Below are 12,942 nucleotides of genomic sequence, written 5' to 3'. Positions count from 1 at the left end.
TAGTCTTTCCAGGCATCTCATCAGATTGGTTTTATGAAGCAAAAAATTTAACCCTTAGAGGGCCGAGAGAAGAGGCTTTGTCGTCCATCGTTGTTTGCAGATGCCGATTGTGTACCAGATCGGCATCTGGATCAGATATCAGAAACAATACAAAGGTTCTGGCTCGGGATGTTTGTATGTGAAAAGAAAAATGCTATTAAATACGTTAAATATTTATAGAATTATTTAATCAAAATTAAGGCATTTAAGTCCCGGTGCTAAATCATACATAAACCTTGGCATGTTCCATGCTATAGGAAACACCAAGAGATACAAATTTCCTGCAGGGGTTAAGAAAGTAACCAAAGAGGACAAGTCCACCGTAACACACTGTTCCTTCATCTCCTCTCATGCATCAAACACATCTGGTTACTTAATTAGTTTTGAATTAAAGCCGATATATCTCAGATGACAAATCTTACGCCATCTATTTTGATCCAGAATATTGTGCGCTCAGCCTCTGACTAAGTGAGATAAAAGCTTAGAATAACTGGCTCTTTACATTAGTCTCCCATGATAATTTTAACTAAACCAGAAACGCTTCTGCCCTTTTAGTGAAATTTCATAAAAGCCTAATCAAAAGGCTGTTTTTATTTTGAGGCAGATGGAAACAAAACTAGGCGAAACAGCCGTTAATGGGGGCACTCCAACAAAAAAAGGAGGAAACACAAATGAATGAGCGCAGCAGTTAAATGCAACAGTGCTGACTTTATGAACGGAAGGACACGTCTTTGTGAATTTGAGTATTGTGTTTGGCAGATGTTTAACAGGCTTTTGGTGCGAGGAAATGAGGAGGAATGACACCGTTGATATGCTTCGAGTCTGGCATTAGGGCTGCGAAGCTTATAAACAAGCTATTCAATTTCATGGCAGTTGTTTTAATGGGACTCAAATAGGAGAAAAAAAAGAGGCTATATTCACTTTGAAACCAACTGTAAGGAGAGTATCAGCGGTGGATCAATGATCACGCTCGGTTTTAAGTATTCAGGTTCAATCCTGCCCTCGACCATCACTACTAACCATCTCCTTCAGCCACTTCCCTCCTCCCGCTCTTCCGTCCTGCACTGTAACTGTAAAAACTAAGCTGGGTGTTGAACTTGGATAATAAAATAGAAACGGCAAAATTTAATCAAAAGTTGTTACTCAGCTGTAAAACAAGCCAACGCGGTTAGACAAACTGTGATATATTCTATGGTTGTTTAAAAGCAGTGGTCCAAATGCACAGAGGAGGGAATATTCATGACCAATTTCCTACATCGAAGGTCTTGCAGTTTATGTTTCCAAAGCGCTCTTTAAACCATCAGTATGGCTCACCATGATTTAGTACACAAATAGCCATTAAAATGAGAAAGAATCTCTTTTTATGGCAATTATTTCCAAAACGGTTCGGTATGCAAGTTGGAACAACCATCAAAATGCACAAACCTCTTATTAATTGTTCGTTGCATTTTTATGTCATATTATAAATGTGTCTACATATGGCAGGTAAAAACACACAGGCTGTCGAAAAGAAACCTAGTTTTCTCACACGACTGTTGTGCTGGTGACAGCGGGTGCAGCAGCAGTTACCTTGCAAACGGTTTCAGTGTCCCAGGGCAAGATGGTCCTCAGATCGATGACCTCACAGGAAACCCCCAGTTTATCCTGAGCCATGTTGGCAACCTCCTTCATCACGTGGATCTGAATGAAAGGGAAAACATTAACTGCAGTTTACACTTTGGCCAGAGATACAAGAGTACAGCTCTACAAGTAGAGGTGCACCGATCGCAGTTTTTTCAAAATCTCTAAGAAATGTGATCTGCTGATTCGATTTTTTTATTTGTCAGAAGAAAAAAAAGTCGCTAAATACAGAAGAAAAGTTGGTGACTATTGTTAACTGTGTATAAGCAGACCTGACCAGTCAGACCTCTCTGATGTCACAGAAAAAGGAGACAGCGGCCTCTCGTCTGGCAGTGAATTCATGGGTCGGTTCTCTTACCCATTCAGATCAATGAATTACTTGAAAATCAATATTATATCATAGAACCAAGACACAGACCTGCACAAGTTTACTCAAAATTGGTGGTTTTGTTATAAGCTTCAACTCAAGATAAGAGATGGTTTAAAAAGATAAGAACCCGTATGATGTATAAACAATCCTAAAAAGCTTTCTTCTTATTTTCCCCACATTTTTAAAGATTTGTGGCTCGAATCAGACTTAGTTTTTGTTTATGGTCTTAAAAAGTAATTAAATCCTGCTTTCTTCTGCTTCACCCTGTTGTCTGCAGTCACCTGAAAATAAATACGGATTTCGATGGAGACCTCCTGCCACCGTGCAGGGACATTACATTTGGGATTAGCCGTAATAAAAAAATAAATAAATATAAACGGAGATGATTCCTGGGGAGCTGCAGGCCTGTTATAAAAATGAAATCTCTCAGGTAAAAAGAAAGGCAACAATAGAAGACAGAACCTACAGCATTAAAACCTCGTGATCCAAGAAAAGCCTGGATGCTTTGTGGATGCCGTGGTGAACCCGATCTAAGGCTGCTGGCTGAGAAACCTTGCTGTGACAACGGGGATGTGTGATGGACTTAAAGTTAATCCACTACGAGCCTCTCTTTGAAGCATTAAATGTCATTTAGTGGAGATGGGACTTGAAAACATAACCGAAAATAGACTAAAACCCTGAAATGTTCAGGCGACACACTTCGAGAGGTGTCGCTGGCCGCACCACGTACCTGTGTCCCCCAGGCAACCAGCGTGAGATCACTTCCTTCCTGTAGGACCTCAGCTTGCGAGAGAGGGATGGTGTAGGAATCGACTGGAACCTGCTCCACTGGGGAGACACACACACACACACAAACTTTATATGCAAGCTCACATGCAGAAGACAATATGGCTGTGGCTCAAAGCACCCATTCATCATTCCACTATGTAACCCTGTGATTTTTATGCAAAATACTTTGAACCCTAAACCAGCAGTATCCCTAAATAATAGACCAGTTGACAAAGTGGTGAAATATAAAACCATCAAACACAATTAAAAAAAAAAAAAAACAGTCTTCCTCTTCTGCATTTTGTGTGGATGGTTTCAAATGCATCCAGAAGATTTTTTTTCCATTTTTTTTTTTTTCCAAGAATCTCTTCTCCCAGAGACGACTGTGAGCTTTTATGAGCACAATCGAATACATGATCCAATCAGATGTGCTTCCAGCTCCGGGCCCAGAACTGATTAATCTTCCTCCCGCAACACATTAATGGGATGAGGTAAAGAAAAGGAGAGCCACAGAAAAACAAAGTATCAGTCCAAAAGGGAAAGCCTCGCGGTCAGCCTGTCTTTGAACGAAACCCAACACAGAGTGCATGTGAGTGGATGGTTTAAATCAAACTAAACCTCCTGGAGACCTTAAAGAAAAGGGGGAACAAATGTCTTTCCTAAAGGTTTGCTGTTAAAAAAAACCATCGTTAATGAATCTTAAAATTAAGCCCATTTGACATCATAATCCTGGCCCCAAAGCTTGGTGATAAAAGAAAATCTGTGTTTGGTGGATTTTTAATGATTTGAAACTTAAAAACGTTACGGAGAGGGAACACAAAGAGACAAATAAACTAATTATACTCTACAGAGGCAGTGCATATGTGACCTTTGTGGAAACTTTGCTACATTATGCTTTGAAATCATTTGCCAAGCGGTGTGACAGAAAAGAAATGGCTAATCCCAAAGACCTGCTGGGTTAAAATATAAAGAATTCAGATGTAAAATATGCAAAACCCAATCGAGTTTTGAAAAAAAATTAAAACAGATCAATGGAAGGGAGCATATTTTTTGGAGGGGTGGATGAATGAATAGACAGGACTTTTAGACAAAAAAGAAAAAGAAAAAGAAAAGAGGGCCACACAAATAAAATGTCAAGATATTCATCAGTTCTGTGTTTAAATATAGTTTTACTAGTCAAAATCAGATTTTATTTGTGTAGGGCCACATTACATCAATGTGAAAAGATGTTAACCATTATTTAATGTTAAGAAGTGCAAAGATAGCAGTTTAATAGTTTAATACATTCTGCCACAAGTGGCCCGTTGAGGATCTTGATTTGGCCTGAAATAAAATATAAGTTTGACACTATTGGTCTACAGAAGGAAGTTCACCGTTTAAGAAAACCAGAGAAAAACATCTGGTTTGGCATTTGCTTTGAAAAACAGAGAAACTATGAAGCCAGTCTGACACACATAAAAAGCTCTGCGTAAATGAAAAGAAAAAAGAAAAACAACAAAAAAACCCTGACACATTTGATGTATTTATATGCATCAAATGTGGCGGGAGAGGTCTATTTTCCAATGCATCTTGACCAAGATACATTGGCTCATGTTTCCAGCTGGATTACTAAATGTAATAACTCTATTATCTTAATGACAACTTACACCCTCATTCTGGGGAACTCAGAAGCGCCTAAGAGTGAGGTTTAGACCAGTGTTTTTCAACCACTGTTCCGCGGCACACTAGTGTGCCGTGAGTGATCGTCAGGTGTGCCGTGGAAATTATTCAATTTCACTACGGTACCGTATTTTTCGGACTAACAGCTGCTACTTTTTTCCTTAACTTTGAACCATGCGGATTGTAGCCCGCTGTGGCTTTTATGTGGATTTTTCTTCAACCACCAGGGGGCTCTCTAGCAGGAAGTGAATCATTAGAAGTCAAAATTGTAAATCAAAGAAGAACGGCTAATTTTCATTTAGAACAAGCACATGCTAGCAGCAGGCACGACAGAGAAATGTTTTCAAACTCATATCATGCAGCTATTAAGTCGAGGGCTGTCGATCTGGCACTACAGGAGGGAAATAGAGCCGCTGCATTTAAGCTCGGTGTGAACGAAACCATGGTTCGGCTTTGGAGACGGAGTGCTGCGTCCAGCAGATTTATTAGAACGCCGCCCTCTGCTGGGTCCTAATAAAAAACCGAGAGCAGCTTCCAGTTTTTATTTTATTTTATTTTTTTTAATTGAGGGTGCTAGTATGGTGCGCTCTATAGTCCGAAAAATACGGTAATTGGTTTTAAAAGATTTTTTGAAAATGAATTGTCTGCAAATAATGCCATCTTCGAGTATCTGCTGTAGTAGTAGCAGCGGCGTAATCATGTAATTTTCTCACCACTAGATGGCAGTAGGTACGGAGCATTTTACATTAAAACAAGAGAATTAGTGATGCATGAATGTTACAGGTAGCGGTGAGAGCACTGAATCTAGAAAGACTGATGACAGTGATGGAAAAGACAGTGAAGCTCAGCAGTAGTTAGAAAGAACATGAGTCCATTTCCCACAACATGTCTGTGTGAAGTGAGCTTCTCAAGCCTGGTTACTATAAAAACTAAAACCAGAGATAGACTGGGAGCTGTTGAGGAAGAGCTTTGTCTTTCTTCAATTTCTGCCAGTAAATCAGCTGTTTTCATCCAAACATGCACAGGTTTCACACCAGGTGGGTAAAATATACAGATATTGACATTTTGTAAATGCAACTCTTCATATTGTAACAGTGAATATGAAGTGAATTGTTTCCCAAATATTATTGCTTCTTTCAGAATAAGAATTATTTTCTGTATTCTGGCTATAAGATGCTTGTGGATTAGTTTGTAAAACAGTTTGACGTTTTCTACAACTTCTTTAAATTTAACACCACAGTGTTGTGGCTGTTCAGGTGTATTTTTGAAGTGGACATGTTAAGTGCAATTTGAAATAAGAAATGTAAAATGTGATAAAAATACATTTTAGTGTTTATTTGATTCCTATTCAGACTTTGATAAGAATGACTATATATAGGCGGCTACAGAGTATCTTTATTTCCATTTTTAGTTGGTGGTGTGCCTCGGGATTTTTTCAATTAAAACAGTGTACCTTGACTCAAAAATGGTTGAAAAACACTGGTTTAGACCATTTATGATGAACACATAAGGCTTTCTTCTACATCCAGAGTCCTCACGACTAAAGGAGAAACAACATTGCCGTTCCATATGCAATCTATATTAAACTAAAGTAAATATATTTAGAGGAAAATGTGAAAATGTCTATTACACATTTTGACCAGATGCCAGAGGTGTCATGTCTTCCCCTCAACTCCTACAAAACAACACTAATTACGAAATGCATTGAAATTTTTAAAACAGAAGAGCAGTGGGTGAGACAAATCAATAAAAAATTATTATTATACATCAAAGATTTCCTAAACTTCAACTAATTTTACGTTATACACCATTTACATACTAGATGGAGTGAGTCACTGAAGGTTAATATGCTAGTGATAGCCCTCATGTTAATGTTAGCATTCAAGATCAAATTAGCTAATATTGATATAAATGTGAAATTTATACTGAGTGGAGTAAGTCAATATGCTTATGCCAGCCCACATGCTACTGATAGCGTTTTAGCTAACCTTAGCATCTTAGCAGAATTTAGCTTATGCGCTGTTGGGTTTTTTTTGTGTACCAAATTGAGTAATTCAATGTAAAGATCCCTCATACGCTGCTGACAGCATTTTAGCTAGCCCTAGCATTTTAGCTAATCCTGGACATTTTCATGACATGCAACAAATACAGACAAACTATTTGATGTTTTAAGCTTTTGACACTTAAACTTGGGAACCTTACTCAGCATGAGTGTGTGTACGAGTCTGACCAATACAAACACATTGGCAGGCTCTTTTTAAATTTCTTCAGAAACATCACAATATCTATAAGCTGTAGCAGACAAAGATGCAGTAGATCTCTATGAAGGATTTAGCTGTAGTTACTGGACTGATTATGAATAAGGTCACATTTTTTTTAGTTTGAAATCAACAACCTCTATTCAAAGATGCTGGTAATGAAGTTTGTTATGTTTTCTGTAGCTGAAAAATTTAACAGAGATATATAATTTCAGAATATTATTGTCTGTGTATGGCCGGGAATAATAACTAATAAATGTCTTCCTAAACATTTTACCTTCTTCAACTAACATTTACATGACTATTCACAAAAGAACTGAGCCACTATTTAACACGTTTCTTGATAACACGATGCAAATATTTCAGGTCTGGAAATCATCGATTCCAGAACGTGAAGCTTATTTGACAGGTATCTTGTCACAAATGTACAGAAATGCAATAAAATTTGCAGCACTCTGTGGAAAAGAAAGGCAACACATTATTCTTGCTGTACTACGTTTTCTACTCCCAAAACAGATATTGCACTCAAATGAGAAATGATGCAAATAAAGCCACTGTCAATAACTCAAGACACCTGCTCCCGGCTGCCCTGGTTCCCCGCATCAGTCGGTGAGGTGAGGCTGCTTACTGGCGCTCTACAAAATCCCACAACACTTTCAAAATTCAAAGATAAATCCACACTTGCAAAAATATTAAGGGCATCAACAATGAGAACTGTAAGAACTGCGCGTGAATATTGATGTTCTGTTACATATCCTGTAGCAGCCTGAACTACACACCAGTGGAATGAGGGAAAACATTTCCTGCCTGCTAAATCGTCCGAGTATGACATTGTCACCTCCATACAAATTACCTTCATATGTCCCCTCTCCTGTCATCATGTACAATAACAATTATCTGCCTCCCTTCTAATCATCCCACAAACAAACTGTAGGAAATGGCAACACATTTTCAGTTCTGTTTTGTCATTTTGTTTTTTCCTCTAGTTTCCATCTGCCTAAACACAGACATCCGAATGACGAGGACGAGTGTGACCAGCTGGCCTTTTGGGCTGAACACCAAGCACCGACTAATGTCAGAAGAATAGGCAGACAATAACGCAACCCGATCCGCCTGCGTGCCTGCCCGGGTTCTTGTCAGTCTGGTTTGAAAAATAAATGCAAAAATGTGCCCAAATAAATCTATAAATTTGTTGTGGTCTCTATTTGTTTGAACCCCATTTTCAAAATCTTTCATTTTTTTCCTTTTTACTAAACATCACAACCTCATTGTCCCAAACAACCAGATGTGCTTTGCATATTTACTCCACAATCTTACATAACACCTTTCAAAGAGGGACTTTAATTATAATAATGAAGCTCATTTTGCTCCCCTAATTTATGCATATCAGGCAATTATTATGTAACCATGGCAGCAGTTTTTCCATCCGCTAAAAACAAGCAAGGGTTTATTGTTGCAATATATGACTCGGAGATAGCTTTTTACATTCCCAGAGATCCCAACAAATGAGAAGACAATGAGAAGTTATTAAAAGAAAATCATGTCAAAGCAGTGGAAGTCTCTGTTATTCTGCTGTGATAGGATCTTGGCTACTTTGTGAGCAGCCACCTTTAAAGCAAAGTGATAAAAGAGCAACCAAAACGCATTTCCTGTAAATGACATTTAAACAGGCTTACCTGCTGCTCTGTACAGAATCTTGGGCTCAAAGAATAAACATGGGTTGTTGTCAGCAATGCATGAAAGCAGCAGCCCTTTGGCCTGAAGTGGACCGCGAGGTATTACAACCTGAGGAACACACGACAAATCAAATTAAATCCTAAAACTTTTTTTTTTTTTTTGGTTCAATTACTTATTTTAAACCTCCACTAATGTACAAATCACTGAAGAAGCGACCAGAGCTCTGACCTCCTGATATTGATTTCTTTCAAAACTCTCAACAGCAACAACATTGTTTTTCTACTTTTTGCATAACTTGAAACTTTTATCGTTTTAGCCATAACATCTTTTTACGTCAAACTACATTATTTGTTCAAAAACAGTTCAAAGTTGGAGAGTTGTTTTTCTCTTTGATGCTGAAAATCTACGAGTAAAACTCTGCAGGTTTAAAAAAAAATAATTTCACACCTGGAAATGTAGTTGTGTAGTTTTATACAACATCTATTCAAACTAATTCAGTTATTTTCAACTTATTTAAGAGAGAAAAAAAACTAAAATTAACTCTCAGGTCTTAGAGAGTTAAACTTTCATCCTACTAGCTATACTGAAGACTTTCTATAATCTGCAATATGTTACATTGAGACCAGAGGCAACGTCACACTGGGTGAGAGAAACATGTTGCCATTGCAAAGCTCAAGAAGATTTTTACAAATGTTATATATAATAACAACAATAATAATTATAATTATAATAATAATATTGTTCTCAACAAGAACAGTATTATTCAGTTTCACACCGTAAACTGCCATCAGCTTCTAATATTAGCATCATTAGCGCAGTTGGCAAACAATAAACTGATCATAAACTGCAGTCTCAGTGAGGGTTTCCAATGTTTAAGTTATTAGTCAAATTAGTTATTAGACACAAGTTTCTCAAAAACCCCGATTCAAAAACTCCTAACTCTCTATTTAACTATAGCATCGTAAAACATTCATAAACTCCCAAATAAGCCGTCGCCTTATCCTGAAGTTAAACGTTTATCACCTTGTTTCTTCTCTCCAACAATTAAGAGGTCGGGTTCAGATAGAGAGCCCCGTAATGAAAACAGAAGGGAAAACTAATTTATTCTTGAGAGGCTTTGTGTCAAATGGCGGAACCAGTAATGACAGTGTGCACAAGGATCAGCATTCAGGCTGTGTGACCTTTTTGTAGAGAAACAGCATGTCTGTCACGCTCAGTTAACAGCTAAATTGTATAATCCATTCTCTTTGCCGATTTTCCTCAGTTGAAACTGAATGGAAATCATTGTGCTCTCCACCATCAGTCCTTGTTCACTTCAAATCCTTTTAATAAGTTGAGGCAGGGAAGTGGGATAGATAGATTAAGGCAAGTCATTTGAGTTTTTTCTTACAAATTTCAGGATGTCACAGAGATTTTCTCACCGCTACTGCATGTGAAAGTATAAAACCATGGCATAATGGACTGTAATGACATCTAAGGGCAAAATTATGTATACCTCTTGCAAATATTCATTTAAAATTGGTGATTTAGATAACTCTGAAAATAAATCAGATTTTTCTTGCATTTTATGACAAAATATATATTTCTATTCTCCTTAGTCTTCAATGGAAAATTCTATATTAATGTTACAGCACTAAAATATTACTTATAACTTATACAATGGTGATTTATCTTGGGTGATGAGGTTGCCGTTATCCTAATCTTTACAAGTCAGGACTTTCACTGGGTCGCAACAAAATGTTAATATTCTTTTTAGGAAGAGGAAACATGTTGGGTAAAACAGAATGATTACATTTCTTGATATGAGGAAAACATGCGTTCCAATTCAATATCAAGTGAGATTAAACCATGTTTTCCTCACTCTTGTTTCATGACAATAGAAAAAGAAAAACAAAATTTTGTTCTCCCTGAACATTTCAGTCACTAAAATCATTAGCAGCTTTATCAATGGCAGAGAAACTACCCAACTGGTTAAAACACCAAGTCAAATTGCAGAGCGCATGAAATACATCTTTCAAAGAAATATTGTATCAAAGCAGTATTTGCAATTGTGATTTTGTGCACATTGAAATTGTGAGGACCACTGTGGTTCAACAGATTGTGGAGCTCTAATCAAATGAAGAAATAACTTTCACTTATTTTCTTTAAGGGTGATGCAATTTTGACCTAAACCTGCTTGATCATCTCCTTTCTGGGAAAAGTTAACAACATTTAGGCAACCTCTTTCCTGATCCAATGCACCCATTTCAAACCCAGGATATTGTTTAAAGAGGACTCCATCTAATTCACAGATATGTAGAGTGTATAGCTACACTCTACATATCTAAAAATATTTCACCTTTCATTTTACTTTTAAAATGTGTAGGACTCACTTTAATACCAGGGCAGTGGGCAAAAAAGGCTTCGGGGCTTTGGGAGTGGTACAAGGATCCGTGGCCGACACAACCCCATGGGGCCCGGATGGTGAGGTTCCCGCAGTCAAACAGGTTCCCTGAACGGTAGCGGTACTTAGCAGCTTCATTCACAATCTGCAAAGACAATAAATCAAGTTTATGTCAATTCACAGTGACTGTTGATCTTCAGTGATGTGACCCGACAGGGAAACCTGTAAAAGAAGTTCCTTTTTGTCGTTCAGACATTGGCAGAATTTTCACCGTTCTCTAAAACAATACCCAGGACGTGTCATATTAATATCTACAACTTTAAGACAAGCCGACTCTTTCCGTGGATGGTCTCATGTTTCTTCTTGACTCTGCATTTCACCCACTGTCGTGAGCTGCGAGGTGAAGTGTTTGCACATGTGCAGAGCTGTCGTTGTTGCCACACATGGGCTGGGAAGTGTGACAGCAAGAAAACCAGAGGAATTTTATGTGAGCTTCACCAAAATATATAGAATGCAAGAAGTTCATTTTGGGCGAGGTTCAATGCCAAAAACGCTGAGGTTTCTTACAGCTCAAAACGCAATGCTCAACTTTCCTAAACTTTAGTTAGTGTAGAGAGATCTGCAAGCATGTCTGTCAAGTAAGACGTAAAAGTATTCAGTGTTCGGACATTTTCAGCTTATTAGACAACTGAAATGTTGAGTTGTGGTAGAGTACCAATTTGGTAACACTTTGCATAAGGCTAACATGACACTGTCATAAAGGAGTCTCCATCAGTGTTTGTAACTGTTGTCATGAAATGTCATTCGGTAAATAATGACACGTAATGCAAAGTTGACCATTTTAAAACACAAGTTTTAATGCAATTTTGCATTTTACAATTTTGCATTAAAACTGTTATTATTTACCAAACTATGCATAGCTGACACTTTTAATGCAACTTTCAGTGCAACTTTGCATTAAAAGTGTCATTATCTACCAAATGATACTTCATGACAACAGTCAAACATTCATGAAAACACCATCATCTTCATAACAGCTGTTATGTCATGTTTATGACAGTGTCATGTCAGTCTTATGCACACTTTATGCAAATAAAGTGTAACCTATAATTTATTTTGTTTGGTGATGATATGTTGTATATATATGTATTGTTCTGGGAATGACAAAAAGACAAACTGTAAACAAAAAAAATATAAAAATTGATAAAATGATCATCTGTGAGATTATCTGTGAGGAGTGGATACCTGAAAGAAACTAAACGTGGAGTTTCAGGTAATCATCCAGGGATCTGTGATACTGGGCTGCTAGGTTTTAACAGTCTCAGTATGCGAGAGGTGGCTAAAGACCACACCAGAAGACAGAGAGTCTAATTTCATGAGCCGAGGCATTCTCTTTGCTATCAAAGGCACTGAAAAACCACTTTATTCGTTTTACAAGCTCTTTGAGCCCAACGCTTATGGCTAGAGTTTCTCATGCTGGGCATCCTCCAAACAGTTGCTCGAGCTTTTCTCTTTGAAACTCAGGTGGGATACTACTTTGAGTTTCATGCATCTCTAAGGTCTAGTTGCCTGTATCTTTTTAAGGAGGAACACAGAAGGAAAACAGAACCACTCGCTGTCGGTTGCTAGTTTTTTTTCTTCCTCAATCTTCTTGATGCACCAAACAGGAGACATATTCTGTAAAAAAGCTTACATTATCATATATTCTGCTTTATGTTGCCTTGACAAAGGAGAGGAATTACATTCATCATGTGAAGGACAGGATTAGACAGAATGACGTACGTGCGAGGTAAAACCTGCTCTCATCATGCGCTAGCCATCAATGTCGTATTAATCTTCATGAGAAAAACAGGAGGCCATGTGCAGAAAATACTGCTTTTATAAATGATTTTTTTGTGCTTCTTACTGCAGTACAAAAAAAACATAAATATTAGTTCAAACATAGATTACAAGCTGAACTGATAAAGTAACCCTCAAATTTCAGAAATTGAGCAATGGGTGGTTGCTTGTAGTTCTGCCTTTACTTGGATTGGACTTCTCAGACGGTGCAGTGTTGCTCTGGACATACAAACACTGAAGCACATCTATTCTGTTCCAGCAGTCTGCCACGGGGGATGAAATGCTGAAGTCTGACCAGAATCTATTTCACGACTAATTAGGGATGCAGT

The 12,942-nt window shown here is 37.8% G+C and overlaps 1 protein-coding gene across 3 annotated transcripts in view; it reads right to left on the bottom strand.

Moving 5' to 3' along the window:
* Window positions 1-12,942, bottom strand: part of bckdhb (branched chain keto acid dehydrogenase E1 subunit beta) — an 86,115-nt gene that overhangs the window by 64,649 nt on the left and 8,524 nt on the right. For all 3 annotated transcript variants that reach the window (XM_081616879.1, XM_008431930.3, XM_008431929.3), the window contains exons 5-8: window positions 10,764-10,919; window positions 8,391-8,499; window positions 2,760-2,857; window positions 1,609-1,719 (exon numbers count right to left, since the gene is read on the bottom strand). In XM_081616879.1, the coding sequence (XP_081473005.1) occupies window positions 1,609-1,719; window positions 2,760-2,857; window positions 8,391-8,499; window positions 10,764-10,919 (474 nt within the window). The remainder of the gene's footprint in view (window positions 1-1,608; window positions 1,720-2,759; window positions 2,858-8,390; window positions 8,500-10,763; window positions 10,920-12,942) is intronic.

The sequence above is a fragment of the Poecilia reticulata genome, chromosome 16 (assembly GCF_904066995.2).
Source record: "Poecilia reticulata chromosome 16, P_reticulata-male-v2, whole genome shotgun sequence".
Taxonomy (NCBI): domain Eukaryota; kingdom Metazoa; phylum Chordata; class Actinopteri; order Cyprinodontiformes; family Poeciliidae; genus Poecilia; species Poecilia reticulata.
Note: the sequence above shows the minus strand (reverse complement) of the source record. Positions and strands in the feature narration are given on the sequence as shown.